At 42.5% G+C, this 17,881-nt stretch overlaps 1 protein-coding gene across 1 annotated transcript in view; it reads left to right on the top strand.

Annotated features, from left to right (window-relative positions):
• Window positions 1–15,889, top strand: part of TTC29 (tetratricopeptide repeat domain 29) — a 106,989-nt gene extending 91,100 nt beyond the window's left edge. Inside the window, exons 12-13 of the mRNA XM_083457425.1 lie at window positions 14,249–14,315; window positions 15,685–15,889. Coding sequence (XP_083313551.1) covers window positions 14,249–14,315; window position 15,685 — 68 coding nt within the window. The 3' untranslated portion in view covers window positions 15,686–15,889. The remainder of the gene's footprint in view (window positions 1–14,248; window positions 14,316–15,684) is intronic.
• The last annotated feature ends 1,992 nt before the right edge of the window (window positions 15,890–17,881 follow it).

The raw sequence follows: 17,881 nt of genomic DNA, 5'->3' as shown, positions 1-17,881 counted from the left end.
CCAGATTTTGGTCATATGATCCTTTCCTAGCCTGCTAGCTTGCTATCATCCTGTAGCTGTTTTGCATGACGTATAGATAATATTCCTTTATGCCTGCCAAGCATAGCCTTTGTATAAGAAAATGTTGTAGACAATGCAGGGCTCATAAATCTGGTTGTGAGCTAGAACAGTTACCAGAACTTAGTGCAAAGGGACATCTGTGAGCAGTGAAGCAATCTCCATTTTAAGTGTGCAGGTGTTGTTTGCAAAAGAACCTGTTTAGCTGGTGTCACTGGTAATTCAGTGCCTTGAATATAGGTCCAGGACTAAATTCATTTGTCAGCCTTTTAGGATATGTGAGCTGCAAGCAGTCTGGTTTGAGAAACACCATTCAGAGCAGACCTCACACTTTTGACTGTGAGCTAGGGTGGACCCAAATGGTTCCTGACATGAATGTGAAAGAGACTGCACCTACAGTTTATATATACCTTGGTTCTCGCACGCCTTGGTACTCAAACGTTTCGGCTCCCAAACACCAGAAACCCAAAAGTAAGTGTTCTGGCTTTCAAACGTTTTTCAGAAGCTGAACGTCCGATGCAGCTGTTGCCTATTGTTTCACTATTGGCTATTGGCCTGTGCCAATCAGAAGCTGCGCCTTGGTTTTCAAACATTATGGAAGTCAAACGGACTTCCGGAATGGATTATGTTTGAGAACCAAGGTACCACTGTATACCACAGTGCATCATGTAGGACTCCTTGGCTGCAATCCTGTATACGCTTCTTTGGAAGTAGGTCTGATTGAACTTACTCAGGTCTACCTCTGATGTGTAAGATTGCACTGTTTATCTGTCTGGGTATTGCAAATCGAATAGACCAATAGGTTGGTGCCACAAACCTGGAAAATTAAAGCAGTCTTGTAAAGAAATATAGAAATATATAACCCACCTGCATATGTCGGGAGTTGCAGAACATCTTGAAATGAGAGGAGGGCAAGCTGTTATTGCAGAATGCATAACTACAGAAACAAGAAACTACAAAACCAAAGTCTACAGTCAGAAAAGAAAAAGAAAAACTCCATTTGCTGCAGGACATGACCTGCTGTCCCCTTGTGCACTGAGTTTCTGAAATGGCACTATGGGGTAAGGATACGGTCATGAACCCAGTGACTAGCTCTGGGCCACCACTTTATATATTGATATGCCCTCCATTTCCGTACTAGCTGATTCCACAACTCTCAGACATTATTTTCCTTGCAGAATAGGCTTCCTTGAAGAAGAAGAAAAGGTTTTGCAGGGAATGCTTTTTCTTTCCTCTCCCTAAATGGATGCTTGCACATTCATTTATATTCCCTGTCCATATTAAGAGACAGAGCTAATTGCCACTACTAGGAAAATGATTTCACCCTGTGCAAATATGCACAGATACCACTGGAACAACTGGATGGCTTCAAAGGGTGACTTTTTTCTCCCTGAAGAGTTTTCCTGCAGGAAAACCAGCTCTTCTGTAAGGTTCAGCGACAGGAACTCTACCTGTACTCTGAAAGCATCAGAATCTTCAACCCGCTTTTCCCACACTTCCTTACCCTGAAGGGATGCACTCAAGGCTAATGCTCCTTAAAAGCTTTAAAGCAAAACTCTAGCCTTACAGAAAATCTCCCTGGCATCCCATTTTGTTGCAGATGCATTCCTGGATTTTCTCTGCTTTGCTGGCTTCAGTTTCAGTACCCTCATAAAATACCTTTTGCTAAGATCTTGAAAAGCCAGTTTCAAGGAGGAAACTTGGTGTGATCTCTAAATAGCTCAGATGGCACACGGTCTGTAAGCAACTAGGCAAAATATTGTCAGAGTTGCCAAAACAAAAGTTTCTAGCTTCAGACTGACACTGTCCATTCTTACTAATATTTTGTTACTGTTGATTTCATTTGCTAATGAAGACACACGCCTTCCGAGGCAGACAGGTGTGAGAAGAGGCCTCTGTAATGAATAAACCTTAAACATTTCCAGAAAAGACAAATCTCTGTTGATCTGCACACACACAAAAAGAACCCCTGCTGCTAATACTCCGATCAGGAATCTAGGAAGAGCCCTACTGGATCAGACTAAAGGCCCATCTTGTCCAGCTTCCTGTTCTCACAGTTGCTAACCAGATGCCTATGGGAAGGCTGCGCTTGGGACATGAAAGATGGTGCCAGGCAGCAGAGGAACCAACCCCCACAACAGGTTGGCAGGAATGGACAAGACAAGGGAAAGTCCTTACCGTCGGCTTTTATTCAGTATTCACAGTGAGAGGCCTTGGAATGTGGCTTCTTGGAATAATGGCGTTGCTCCGAGTCATTCTCCCCTCCCCTTCTCTCCCACTTCCTCATTCGTCATCCCTTCTATGGCTGGCACTGAGGGCCTTTTGCTTCTGAGCCCTTTGCTCTCCTATTTTTAAGGCTCGCCGGGTTCTGGGAGATGGTGGGTCTGGAATGCTTTCTAGTGATAACATGTCAGCCAGCTGCTCCGGTTCTGCCTCCTCCTCCTCTCCCATTATTTCCCAACTTTCCCCCTCATCTTCCTCTGAGCTGTGATCTCCCTCAAACCCCTGTTGTAATTCTGAACTGTCTTCTTCTTCTCTGGAAGGGTCAGGCTGGGGAAGCTGTCTCCACCATTCCTCCTCTGCCCAGTCCCTGACACATGGAGATGGGGCACAGTCAGCATGCCTAGTAGCCTTATTCTTCATAAATTTGTCGTGGATTTTTTAGTATAAAAACCTAAGTCACCACAGCCTGTTCCAATTGGCCTGTACTTCTCCCACTGCTGAGTCAACTACAACCAACTTACATGAGGAAGAAGTCTTATGACTTGCTATATGTTGATATTGTTTTGTTTTGTTTGCCTTGGAAGGATTCACATTCTAAAAGGCAGGATATATAAATAATTGTAATAGGGACAGAGGAAACTGCCTCCCACCAAGCCAAACAGTTGGCCCATCCAGATCCATACTGACATACTGGCAGCAGCTCTCCAGGGTTTCAGATGGGACATTCCCAGTCTTACCCTAAAGATGCTGGGGGTTGAATCTACACCTTCTGCATGGAAAAGGGATATCATTGAGCCATGGTTCTTCATCAGGTGCAAATACATTCCATATCTTTGCTTTAAGAGCCAGTGTGGTGTAGTGGTTAAGAGCGATAGATTTGTAATCTGGGGAACTGGGTTCGCGTCTCCGCTCCTCCACATGCAGCTGCTGAGTGACCTGGGGCCAGTCACACTTCTTTGAAGTCTCTCAGAGTGTTTGTTGTGGGGGAGGAAGGGAAAGGAGAATGTTAGCCGCTTTGAGACTCCTTCGGGTAGTGATAAAGCGGGATATCAAATCCAAACTCTTCAAATCCAAACTCTTCTTCTAACTCAGCAATTTAATGCTAGATAAAAAGTCTCAATTATCTGGGAGCTTTGCCTTTTAATTCCCCCTAAACTGAATTTTGCAAAGACACCTTCCCTCCTTAGTTACAAATCCATGCACACATTTTACCACATTGCACAAATTAGAAAGAATACAGTATTCTGGAGCCTTTGAGGCCTTTTTACTTTTCAGAGCCAGAAAGATGTTCAAACTTCAAGTTGAGTTGCTCCTGACAGCCACAATAGTTTCATGAAGAAGTTTGAATGAAACTGTTTTCAATAAATAGATAGTGGCAGAAGAAGAGATTTCCATTAGGTTTTCTATCTCGGCTCAAAAATTGTTCTTACCGGGATCCCAAAAGATTTGACTTCCCATTTCAAGGTGTATAAAATAAATCCTCCTTCTAATTCATAAACTGGGCCCCAACAATCAAGCCTTCTGCTCATATAAACCTACCTATTCAAAGTCAAACATTCCAAACGCTGTTCATTTAGGACTCCCACTTGTGCTCATAAAGACTCGTTCATGGCTCTGTATAATACATTGCTTCAAAGAGACCCAAATAAAACATCTTTACAATCTACATTAAACAACTTTGAATAATAAAAGCAGAGGATTCTCTGCCTTAAGTCTTCTGGAAGAAGCACTGAGTCTTCTATTTAGTACTTTATTTTATCTAGATTGGGCTGAAATATCTGAACAGTAAGTGAAGTAAGATAATGCAGTTGTTTTGTCTTCTCCTGTGCTAACTAATCGGCACCGACTTTAAGCACAAAGGAAGTTCAGCACAAAAATTACAATTTGTAATATAAAATGCGATATTAAAGGGAATGGAAGATGAGAGATGTGTTTTGTATTCATTTGCAGATGACTCCTAACATACCTGGTGGTGACAGGAAGCATTCTCAATGGTAGTTGGTTATTTTAGAATTTCTCTTCGGACAGTTGTTGTTGTTGTTTAGTCATTCAGTCGTGTCCAACTCTTCGTGACCCCATGGACCAGAGCACGCCAGGCACTTCTGTCTTCCACTGCCACCCGCAGTTTGGTCAGATTCATGTTTGTAGCTTCGAGAACACTGTCTAACCATCTCGTCCTCTGTCGTCCCCTTCTCCTTGTGCCCTCCATCTTTCCCAACATCAGGGTCTTTTCTAGTGAGTCTTCTCTTCTCATGAGGTGGCCAAAGTATTGGAGCCTCAGCTTCACAATCTGTCCTTCCAGTGAGCACTCAGGGCTGATTTCCTTAAGAATGGATGCGAATGTTTATGCAGCAATAAATCTGAAAGGCTTAAGGAGGTTCATGAAAGAACGTTTTCCTGTCCCTCCTATACTCTGTATCCTCCTATGCTCCCAAAAAAGCCTCTCTGGAGGATCATGTGGTCCTTCTGAACCATATAGGGTAGGATGTGGGGGTGATTTCCCTCCCCCAGCAACACCCTGTGCTCTATCTTGTGGGAATGTTGAGGGTGGAAGGAGAGAATATATTGATTATTAATATCCTTCCTAACTCGCACTAGCAAGTTTCTTTACATAGCAGAGAGCATTTCCCCCCCCACCTTACGCAGCAGAAAACTGGTTGCGGACTTGTGTGAGCCTCTTAAGACAATAGACAATTCAATCTGGCTTGCCCAGATTGAGATATGTTCTATTATTCCTGGTAAGACCCCTTTGATCCCTCCTAAAAGAATAAAGACACCACAGTCTTATTCATAAGGAACAAAAAGTAGTTTTACTCGCAATCAGGCAGAGCACAGTGTGATCCCTGAAGGCAGGCTTTAAGCTTAAAGTTACAAACATGTACAAACAGATTTACCCCATATGGGAGATAACCTGGTGGGGGGGCTGATAGCTGGCAGCCAGCAGTACAGTCCAGGTGAATCAGGAATTTCGCAGGACGAAAAAGAAAATCAAAAAGAGGGAGGTGGCTGCAAGACTTGGCCTTTTACCAGGTCTGGAAAGGTCACGCCCACCTACTAGTCACATGCAAGGAAGGATGCTCCAGCCAGGTGTAACAGGAAGTTCAACTGACTGGACCAACATCTCCTGCATGACCACTCTAGCAAAACAGGTACAGTGGTACCTCTGGTTACATACTTACTTCATTCCAGAGGTCCGTTCTTAACCTGAAACCGTTCTTAACCTGAGGTGCCACTCTAGCTAATGGGGCCTCCAGCTGCCGCCGCACCACCGCCATGCAATTTCTGTTCTCATCCTGAGGTAAAGTTCTTAACCCGAGGTACTACTTCCGGGTTAGCAGAGTCTGAAGCCCAAAGTGTTTGTAACCCAAGGTACCACTGTAATGTTGTACCTGGCTGCTCCCAGGGGATTACATCCCACGTATTTCACATTGTTCAACTGTCCTAAGAGGTTTATGAGGTGGGAAGCAGCTGGCTACAGGGCGAGAGAAATTTTGACTTCCATGAACTTCCTTAAGTTAGATTCTCATATGATCCAAGCCTTTGTCTTCAAGGTGCCCACAGGACACTATGGTTTTTTTTGCTGCAACAAATTTAGCATGGTTTCCTTCTGGTATTTATTTTTTATTATTTAATATTACTGTTCCGTTTCATTTGTTCTGTTTCCTTATTTGTTCCCTGTACCCACCAAACACAGGGCTGCTTGTCTGTTAAACTCTAGAAGATCTAGCTTACTGATCCACATCAGAGCTGCGCCTAGACATTTTTATGCAGGGGACAAGTTCTAGGCAGGTTCCCAGTTCTGTGTCTCCCCAGGGACCTGACATCAGAGAAGGCTGGTCCATTAGGGCAAACCAGGGCATTTCCTTACTAAGGGGAATTGCAAGGGCACACCAGGTAGACCTATCTGAATCGTAAATATCTGTTCTGAGGATGCTCGGAGCTGTTTCCTTGATGGCCACACTTCTCCATCAAGAGAAGCAGCGGGAAGTGTTTCCTATTTGGAGAAGCTTGTTTTGCTTTGCTGTACACGTCCTATTGTGAGGAAAACAACAAAGTTAGAAATTGCAGCCCTGCCAAGTCAAAGTGCCACCAGCTTCCACTGCCTGGCATTAAACATGGTTTGACCTCCAAGGCAGAACCTTGGGAACAATGAAGAATGGAGCAGGGGGACAAGGGGTTGAGAGAAATGGTGAAAGGACAGGATGCTCAAAGGCTGAATCTACCTGCTTGTGTTAGGCAGCAGACACAAAGCCAATGAGAGCTGCAAAACTGAATCTGCCCTGGTGCCCTAATTAAGCCTCCAAGGCAATCTAAGGTCTGACTTAAAATTGTTCTATTCTGGAATGCTGACAGGGTGATTAAAAAATCCAGCAGTTCTGTAGACCCTCGACACTTAATATGTGTTTTTGAACTGTTTAACCGATAGCTGAACTATGTATAGTAGTCTCATGCAGTGCTATTTTTCTAGAAAAAGAGGTGCCAGAACTCACCGTGAACAACTCCTTTGTTCTCTTATAATGGCAGTGGTGCCCACCTGAGACGTGCCAGAACTGAGTTCTGGTGAGTTCTGGTTGAAAAAAAGCCCTGGTCTCATGTAATCCTTCTTTTATACTTTGCCTGGTACTTATCTTTGCTAGACTCTCCAGCCCAGTCATAAACCCAGTCGCTCTGTGTAGCTTGTCTCTAAATAAATACACTTAGGACTGCCACCTGAATGGGGTTATAATTATTTTTAAATAGAGTATTCTTGTGCTTTTCTGAAGCACTTCTCATAGTTTAACACACTGTCTGGCCTTTTTACATTACATGATCAACTTTTTGACAGGGCAGGAGTGGACAAGCACAGCTAATGGAATAATAGCCTGCAGGGTCTAGCTAAATGATATACGAATATAATCAACCTTTGTGATGACTATTCAAAAGTAATCCCTTTAGCTTTCAAGTGCGACATATATTTTAGCACAGCAAAGCTGCGAGAAAAAAATCTCTGCAGACTGCACTGATACAATATGGCTTTCATATCTCCACAGTGGTTTTGAAGCTCATTGTGAGGCTTAAATTTAAGGTAATGGCTACTGTATATTCATGTAAGTTGAGAACAATACCTTTGATTTGTTGTGGAAATGCTATTCTAGCTACCAAGGGTCCTATTCTGTAAACTTTGACACAACCCTTATATGCAGTTTACTGCATACTCTCTCTCTCTTTTTAATGGAATGTGCTAGATAAAAATGGTTTGTGTAGCCAAATTTTACATATTCATTCATCTGGATCTTAATAAAGCTACCAGATAAAACCGCCACTGTTTCCAGACCTTTAGTTCTGATAATAATTAAAATCAGCAGCAATTAGTAACTCTGCTGTTAATACTGGTTAAAAACAGATATTAAAATTATTCCATGAGATTTTCTTGCACCATCTCCATGGAGATACATGGAAACTGTGCAAAAACCCTACTGTGCTAGGAGAACCTAGGAGAAGGAAGGGAGATAGTAGTAATGGGGGACTTCAATTACCCAGATATTTGTTGGATGTCAAACTCAGCCAAGAGCATAAGGTCAAACAGATTCCTCACTGGCCTTGCAGACAACTTCATTGTCCAGAAAGTGGGAGAAGCAACAAGAGGAACAGCCATTTTAGATCTGGTCCTAACCAATGTCGATGACCTGGTTAATGGGGTAGAAGTGGAAGGATCATTAGGCGCAAGTGATCATGCTCTTCTGAAGTTTACTATACAACGGAAAGGAGCAGCCAAGCATACTAGGACTCAATTTCTTGACTTTAAGAAAGCCGACTTCATAAAACTTAGGGAAGTGCTGGGTGAGATCCCATGGACAGTAATACTAAAAGGAAAGGGAGTTCATGATGGCTGGGAGTTTGTTAAGAGGGAGATAGTAAAAGCACAACTTCAGGCAATACCAATGAGACGGAAACATGGAAGGTGCCTAAAGAAGCCAGGGTGGCTATCTAAAGAACTTTTAACTGAGTTAAGATTAAAAAAGGATGTGTACAAAAAATGGAAAAGGGGGGAAACCACCAAAGAGGAATTCAAACAAATAGCCAGCACGTGTAGACACAAAGTCAGAAAAGCTAAAGCACAGAATGAACTCAGGCTTGCTAGAGAGGTTAAAAGCAACAAAAAAGGCTTTTATGGGTATGTTCATAGCAAAAGGAAGAACAAAGAAACAGTGGGGTCACTCAGAGGAGAAGATGGTGAAATGCAAACAGGGGACACAGAAAGGGCTGAACTCCTCAATGCCTTCTTTGCCTCAGTCTTCTCCGATAAAGAAAACAATGCCCGACCTGAAGAATTTGGAGGAAATGATTCAGCAGAGGAAACACAGCCCAGAATAACTAAGGAGATAGTACAAGAATACTTGGCTAGTTTAGATGTATTCAAGTCTCCAGGGCCAGATGAACTGCATCCAAGAGTATTAAAAGAACTGGCAGATGTGATCTCAGAACCACTGGCAGTCATCTTTGAGAATTCCTGGAGAACAGGCGAAGTCCCGGCAGACTGGAGGAGGGCAAATGTTGTCCCTATTTTCAAAAAGGGGAAAAGAGAGGACCCAAATAATTACCGCCCAGTCAGTCTAACATCAATACCAGGGAAGATTCTGGAGCAGATCATTAAGCAAACAATCTGTGAGCACCTAGAAAGGAATGCTGTGATCACCAATAGTCAGCATGGATTTCTGAAAAATAAGTCATGTCAGACTAACCTGATCTCATTTTTTGACAGAATTACAAGCCTGGTAGATGAAGGGAACGCAGTGGATGTAGTCTACCTTGATTTCAGTAAGGCATTTGACAAGGTGCCCCATGATATTCTTGTAAAGAAGCTGGTAAAATGCGGTCTTGACTATGCTACCACTCAGTGGATTTGTAACTGGCTGACTGACCGGACCCAAAGGGTGCTCATCAATGGTTCCTCTTCATCCTGGAGAAGAGTGACTAGTGGGGTGCCACAGGGTTCTGTCTTGGGCCCGGTCTTATTCAACATCTTTATCAACGACTTGGATGATGGACTCAAGGGCATCCTGATCAAATTTGCAGATGACACCAAACTGGGAGGGGTGGCTAACACCCCAAAAGACAGGATCACACTTCAAAACGACCTTGACAGATTAGAGAACTGGGCCAAAACAAACAAGATGAATTTTAACAGGGAGAAATGTAAAGTATTGCACTTGGGCAAAAAAAATGAGAGGCACAAATACAAGATGGGTGACACCTGGCTTGAGAGCAGTACATGTGAAAAGGATCTAGGAGTCTTGGTTGACCACAAACTTAACATGAGCCAACAGTGTGACGCGGCAGCTAAAAAAGCCAATGCAATTCTGGGCTGCATCAATAGGAGTATAGCATCTAGATCAAGGGAAGTTATAGTGCCACTGTATTCTGCTCTGGTCAGACCTCACCTGGAGTACTGTGTCCAGTTCTGGGCACCACAGTTCAAGAAGGACACTGACAAACTAGAACGTGTACAGAGGAGGGCAACCAAAATGGTCAAAGGCCTGGAAACAATGCCTTATGAGGATCGGCTAAGGGAGCTGGGCATGTTTAGCCTGGAGAAGAGGAGGTTAAGGGGTGATATGATAGCCATGTTCAAATATATAAAAGGATGTCACATAGAGGAGGGAGAAAGGTTGTTTTCTGCTGCTCCAGAGAAGCGGACACGGAGCAATGGATACAAACTACAAGAAAGAAGATTCCACCTAAACATTAGGAAGAACTTCCTGACAGTAAGAGCTGTTCGACAGTGGAATTTGCTGCCAAGGAGTGTGGTGGAGTCTCCTTCTTTGGAGGTCTTTAAGCAGAGGCTTGACAACCATATGTCAGGAGTGCTCTGATGGTGTTTCCTGCTTGGCAGGGGGTTGGACTCGATGACCCTTGTGGTCTCTTCCAACTCTATGATTCTATGATTCTATGATTCTATGATTCATGTCTAATTGTGGCAATTTCCCACAGTGATTTTTATTGTGTTTTGCTAAACCGCAAAAGCATGACTGTTTGAAAATTCAAATAAACTTCAGAGCAGAATAAGGAAATGTTTCTTGTCACTTGAAATATGCCAAATCGAAGAGACTGCATATCCTGTCAGATCCTGGTCAGATTTTATCAAATGTATGTTACTATAGAAATAGCATGTATATGGTTTACACTTACTCTTATTGAAGTGATAACTCACACGTCAACAAATAATATAGTGCAGACGGCAACAAATGGAATTACAGAAAATGAACATGAAAATCTTGCAAGTCTAAGCAATACTACCTGAGTTTTATTTTATGTGTGCTATACTCAAATATTTAAAATATAGCATAACAAGCAGAATAAAAATTGGCTCAGTTATTGGTTTAATTTCCTTTGAAACTGCTTCAGTGTGAGAAACTTGTGCATATAATTTTGTGAATATCCAGAGTACCATAAATACATAATGGGTTAAATTATCCAAAGTTCTTGAATTTTCACTTTTTATATTTGTCTAGTGGGTTAAAATGTTGGACCTGGGGGGAAAAATAGTGGGCAAAGAAGCAGGGGAGGGAGAGAAGTGATAGTTCAGTGTTCAACTGCTGGTTATCTTAAAGCATGGGATAGCCAACATGGTGCCCTCCTGATGTTGAACTACAACTCCCATCAGCCCCTGCTAGCAGGGCCCATGAAGGCATTGTAGTTCAGCAACCTCTGAAGGGCACCATGTTGGCTACCCCTGTCTTAAAGCAACATAACGATCAACCATTAATTAGCAATAAACCTACAAAGTTAAAGAGATACTATTGTTAACCGAGATAGCTCAGTTGGTAGAGCATAATGCTCTTAATCTCAGCATTGTGGGTTCAAGCCCCATGTTGGGTAAAATATTTGGACTAGATGGGCCTTGTAGTCTGTTCCAGCTGTTTGATTCTCTGAGTCTGTGACTGTATCATGGCACTTTATAGGGTAACAAGAGAAGAGAGGAAACACAAGATGAAGGCTGAAACAGAGAAGAACGTGTGCCTATTACTCATATGCTTTGCTTCAGTAGAAGATGAGGATGTGTCAGAGGCGTCACAGAAAATACATTTTTTTAGGAGGAGTTTTCAGGGAAAGAGAGAGGTGACAATCCTAGGTTTCTGTGGGGGAGTTCCAAGCAAATGGGAGTAGCGAGAGTGAAAACACTGACATTTAAGGGAGCAGGAAACCTTTGGATGGGAAAGCTGGAAAAGAGAAGGTCGCAGGCACAGATATCTCAGAATAAGAAGTTGGAGTAAAGCAAGGGAGGCCTTTGAAGGTAGGAATGAGGAAGTCATGCTGGATCCAGCTGTGAATGGATTTAACAGAGACCACATGGCCTGAGTAACAAAAGGTGACAGAATTTTGAACAAAGCTAGTGAGAAGACCAAGGAGTGGCATCAGAAAGCCAGGGAAATGGGAGTTAACTGGAACTTGAACCAGTTTTCACTGAGAAGGCAGAGAGCAAGGGTCATATTTTTATAGCATTGTACAGGAAGGAGCAATTTGATTGAATACTGTTGCTTAAGTTTATGTAAATAGTTCAGCTCTGTAACATTAACTCCCATCATTTGTTATTGCCTATTTACTCTAACTGCATACACCAGAAGTCACTCACAAAAATGAAGGGGTAATGGAAAACTAATAGGGAAAGGAAGGCTGCTTTATAAATTACTTCTTCCTTGTTTTCTAAATTACTGCTTCTCCACCGGCTTCAAAGGAGCTCTGCCCATACTTTTTTGGAGGTGTCACAATTAACTCTGAAGTTGTGCATAATTTCCTTTCCCATACAAAAGCTTCAATGCTTCTCTAATACTGATCTCGATTAGCCAAGGGTACATAAATTTCCAAGCTAATTGCTGGGCTGCTAATGAGGTCCTTGCTAAAACTAGATATTATGTAGATGGGGCCTCTAGCAGCCTTCTTCAACTTGGTGCCCTCCAGATGTTTCAGACTACAACTCCCATCATCCCTGACCACTAGCCATGACATCTGAGGCTGATGGGAGGTTGTCTGAAACATCTGGAGGGCACCAGATTGGGGAACGCTAGAGTATGGTGTGTGCATCTGGATTAATAACATATTAGAATATTAAATATTGTGATTAGCATAACTTGAACGCATGACATATTTCTATGTTGCATGGGCTTCAGATGTTTCAGCAAAATGGGCTGCTACAGAAAGTCAGCTCTGAGTTATTTTCAATACACAGAAAGTTTCAGTTTATGGTGAGTGTACAATGAATACCCAACACTTTGATTAATCCTAAAATTAAGGTCCCATGGCAATACCTACCAGACTTCTTCCTCTGGTGCATAGATCAAAGTTGTAACACTAATCAAACTCTGGCACTCTACAATGTGGTCAATTTGGAATTACATTTTTTTATATCTCAATTTCTCAGTTAAGAAGGCTGTCGTCTCAATAACTCTGGATTCTTCTGAACCATGCAGCTGTGGTAGAAGACTCCTTACTGGAATATCTCTCTCTCTTATGTCTAAATAAAATGTCTTATATAGGTTGCTTGGGTTGGGAGACTGTAACTCTATGTCTAAGATGAAAGAAGACCAGTCAGTTCTACATCCCAAATGGAGCCCACAGCACTGAGATATAGCTCAGCAGAGAAAGGCAGTTCACTGTGTGTTTTTAAGAAGCTACTGTCATTACTGACATCTTACTTATAGGAAGAAACTACTGGGACATTCCAAAGCATGTTTGCGAAACAGAGCTGCAAGCTTTAGTCGGTGGGTTAATCAAGTAAAGCTTTGGTTGGTTAAATTGTAGGGACCAATTTTAATCAGTGAGCACAAAATTTAATTGGCAAAGCTGAATGCTTGCTTATTTTTTAAGACACGTTAATGAAGTTCTGGTGTGCTGTTATAGTGGGGAATTAAAAGGAAAATATCTAAGAGGACTTTCCTTCTTAAGGAGAAACTTATTGTTTATTAAATGGAGTGTTATATTGTGTTTCCTTCAATATGTCTTAAAGTCACCTTTAGTGGAAGTCTGATGGTGGACAGATCTGTTGGTATCTAAATGATACATGAATCAATTAACTGATGAAAATGCAGATGTGTTAACTGCTTAAAGCTTTTTTTACAGCTAATGAACCACCCTAGTGTCAAAAAATGCACAAAATATTTGACCACAATGCCTGCAGTTCACATGAAATGTTATCCCTAGTTTAAAAACAATGCTGGGAGTGGTTTTGAAAGAACCGTTACCCTGTGCATGTTTCACATGCTTGGCATAGTGTATAAATGGTTGATGCCAGAAGTGGTTGACGCCAGAGCATACAATGTTAGCATGGTAGGTATCACTGGGAGTAAGTGATGCTGGCATGCTGATTAAATACAATCACTGATAAAATCTGCACATGGCAGCAGAAACACCTAATGAACTGGGGGGAAGTTTGCAGAATAATTGGTCCCCACTTCCCCTGGCTATACTGGTCACAATAGCGCTTTTACTGCTTTCTGTTTTCTCAAATGCATAGGCTTGCATGAGGAAGAGTGGAGATGTGCTGCCAAGCCCGATCCCTTTTAGTGCATCACCTCGGGCCCCTATACAGCCCTCCATGGGTTTGAGAGTGAGGGTGTGAAGCAAGGAGCCTCCTCTACTCTTGGAAGCTCCCCACACAACTTAGAACACTGATTGTGCACCTGTGTTTTAAAGTCGTGGGGAGCCTTCCCATCTAGGAGGCGGTTCTGTTTCAGACCCCCATCCTGTAAGGGCCCCAGGGATAACATGGGGCATGGCTGGGCATTGTGCCTCCACTGACCTTCCTGTGGCTGTTTATATGCAAGGAAACAATGCCTGCGTAGGGCTTTGTAGCATGTGTAGAAAGCAGGGATGACCTGGGACTAGGAGAGGTCTCAAGTAGAGCCACTCTGCACTCTGTTCCAGCAAGCGAAACTTCCACCTGTAATCTCTGTAGCAAGTGAAGCATCTCAAGTACTGGTGTGTGTTTCAGGTGGCAAGACAGAAGAAGAAAATGTTGAACGTGTACTTGGATCCACTGTTGCTTCAGACGTCATCTGGTAATTTTTTTAACTATATGCCAGATATCCATTCTGTTCACATCTGTATATGCTGTCGATTCTACATCTTATATGGATGTCAGTAAAAATAGTTTTAACCCAATCGTGGATATGTTTTTATTACGTATTTTTGATTTATCCTATCCAGATACTTTATTCCTAATGGAATGAATAAAGCTATATTAGAAATGCATTAACAATTCAACGTTAACCAGTTAACTTTTTTTAAAGAAACTTTATTAAATTTTAAAATAAAGACAAAATACAAACAACATGAAGCATACTGATACAAAGGAGGCAGGAGGAGAACTAGAAAGGAGGAGAAGGAAAGGAAAGATTCATGCAATGCTTCTTTTATAATCACAGTCCAAGACATTGAGAAATCACTTTATCCTAATCTTCTAAAATATATCATCTCCACAAACGTAATTGAACCTCTGGGGGATCTATGCTCCATCTCTATTATATTTACATATATCAGAAATTAGGCCAAATAGCATAAAAATGATCTGATTTGAAGTCTCCCCTGGTTACTTTTCTTTTATAGGTGAGATGCTCTGGGAGATCTATATCCCAGACTCTACCAAACCAACAATCAACCATGGGAGATGAACGAGATTTCCATTGACTTGCTATTTACGTTCTGGCTGCTGCTCATGAAAAAAATACCAATGTCTTATAATATTATCTGGAATTTGCATTGCTTTCTGTGAAAGCAAGGCCAAGACTAGATCTGGTGTTGGTGATTTATCTGTTATTTGAGAGATAGTGGTAAAATCCTTAATCCAAAAACTATATAAAACTTCACATTCCCACCACATATGCATATAAGTTCCAATAGTATTATGGCCTTGTCAGCTTAGTGGAGAGATATTTTATTGATTTTGAAAAGGTGTTCTTGAGTCCAATACCACCTAAGTATTTTTTTAGAGTGGATTACTGAATCCTATATTATTTAGTTTTTAGTGAAGCATTTATACAAATTTGATCCCGTTCATGTTAATCAATCTGACATTCAAGGTCACCCTCCCAGGATATCCTAAGGCCCTGGGAGGAACCATAACCTAGCTTATTAGTAATTTGTAAATATTGGATACTGAGCCTTTGGAATTCAGAGATTTCTGAGTTAACTGAATCCATGTATGTAGTATATTTCCATTTTTTTTCCCTTTAAGGCTGACATGGACATAGGATGACTATTAGGAAGAATATTCTCAGTTTTATAAATTTCTGTTGCCTTCCATTGTTTATATTGTACATATTTGCCTGTACGGCAGAAGGATAGGTGGTCCAGTATAGGAGCTAAATGTGAATGGAGCTAAATGTGAACATCAGTTAACTTCGTTTCACTTTGTTTTTCATTCTGCAGAGCTATGGGAGAGGTTCTGAAGCTGATAAATGAGTTTAAGAAGATACTTATTAGGAGAAGCACAATGAAAGTTTGCATTTCATTTTGGAACGTTAATAGGAGAGCACATGGCAAGTATAATCAGATACATGTTTTAATGTGTGTTATCTTTCATATCCACAATTGTCAACATACAGCAGCACATTAAAAGAATTCCAAAAGAAAATTACTTTTTATTCATTGCCTAGCTAGCACCTTATTCTACAAGGTGACCCCCAATTAACTGCTTGGTGCCTTCATTTCCATCAAAATGAATGAATGCGATGGATTTGTCCGACTAGATACTGTAAAGAACACTAAATATATTCTCAGGTGTACATGTGTCAAGTAACTGGTTTGCATTTTGTCTGTTAGGATTATAGCTGGTGCTGCCTCGGAACTTACCAAGTGAACTTCACAAGTTCACAATGATCTCCTGGATTCTCTTTCGGCAGAAGAAAGCTTTGCTGCACACACATCTTCCCTGTGTCTGTGGCACGTTCAAGGATGGCTGCAGACTTTAGAAACCTTATTGAAATTGCCTCCATTGCAGGGTGTCCAGACTCAGTGCTCTGCCTTTTGTCCCTCTTGCACTGTGAGGACAACTCAAAACACATTATTTGGCTGCTCTGTAGGATATTGGTGTAGAATGACCCCAGCCAATCAGGCCCATAAGAGGAGGTTGGGAAGGAACAAGCACCTCTCCCAACACAGACGGGGGATTGCAAAGCACCACAATTTCTTGTTGCTGCTTTGCAGCACCTTCCTTGTGCTTTTGTTTTAAATTTAGACCTAGTGTGAAAAAAGACAATGAGTGAGCAGCGTGATCAGTCATTGGTAAGGAAGTAGAGAAGACCCTCCCCTTTCCATGTAATCTCTCCCCTGATTTCTTCTTTCCTGTTCTTTCTCAAAGTGCCCCCATTTGGTCAGGCCCATTCCTCAGAGCTTCTGCACTGCAAGCCTTCCTGGCAGGGGCAGAGTTTGTTTGTTTTTCCAGACTGAGGGCCACATTTCCTTCTGGACAATCTTCCAGGGGCCGTATGCCACTGGTAAGCAGGGCCAGAAGCGAAAGTGGATGGAGAAATACATGTAAATTTTACCTTTCTATAGTAGACATACCCCTCTCTATATCCTCCACCCAGGGAAACAAAGGCCATCACACCCCAGCAAGGCAAATAACACTCAAGAAGGATGTGAAGCAAGACTGGTGGGAGAGACAGGTGCCTGAAGTGGAGTGTGTCTTGTAGAGAATCTTAAGAGACATGTAGAGAGGCCTGGAGCACCGCATTTGGCTCCCAGGCCTGAGGTTCCCGACCTCTGCTTCATGGGCATAGCCTGAATTTTTGTTGGAGGGGCAGAACCAGTGTGATTGGCCAGAACTAAGTATTTCTCTTGTTCTACTTGATGGGGGGGGCACCTACGCCCATGCTCTGCTTTCTGGCAAAACTGCCTCATTCCAAAAAAATATTTGTCCCAATAAGGAAAGCACTCAACATCTCTGTGCTGATTTTGCAGGGTATGTGCGTATGCATGTGTTTCATTCCAGAAGGGAAGGGGGAAGTGTGTTTGTCTTTAAGTCAGACCTGGTACTAAAAAACAGTGGTCAATCCCTGAATAAAAAACAATTCTCTAATTACTTGAGAGCTGGGAGTGGAGCTCAGCCACATCAGGCAACTCAAGTGGGTGGGTGGGCATGTCATGAAGTAGCAGGAAGAAGGGAAGGGAGAACAGAGTAGAGGATCCCAAGGAGGAGTGTAGCTGGGACTGGGACACACCAGAGCAAGCAGGGCATCAGGATGGAAGTACTCACAGGGTGACAGAGGATGGCGAAGGGATGGGAGTCAGTGCATAGGAACCAGAGGAGCAGGAGCCAGAGCAGCCCCTGTCTCCATAAACACGGCAAGTTCAAGGAGGCTGAGGCAGGCAAGGGCCCACAGTCCAGCTCCCTAGCTGGCCAGGTGGAGCTCACTAGCTCTGGGAGGAGAGATGTGATTCCTCAGCTGGCTTGGAACAGGTGAGGGTCACATGCCTCGTCAAGCGCAGATGCTGCAAGCAGGGTGCAAAGGGCAAAAGGGAAGCAGAGCTGAGGTGCTTTATTTGCTCAGCTTCCCATGTTGGACCTTGGCTTGGATGCACCTGGATTTCTATGGAATTGTGGTTTGGGTTTGACTCTGGACTT

The sequence above is a fragment of the Podarcis tiliguerta genome (genome assembly GCF_965153285.1).
Source record: "Podarcis tiliguerta genome assembly, chromosome: 9".
In the NCBI taxonomy this organism is placed as follows: domain Eukaryota; kingdom Metazoa; phylum Chordata; class Lepidosauria; order Squamata; family Lacertidae; genus Podarcis; species Podarcis tiliguerta.
The sequence above is the reverse complement of the archived record's forward strand: the minus strand, read 5'-3'. Positions and strand labels throughout refer to the sequence as shown.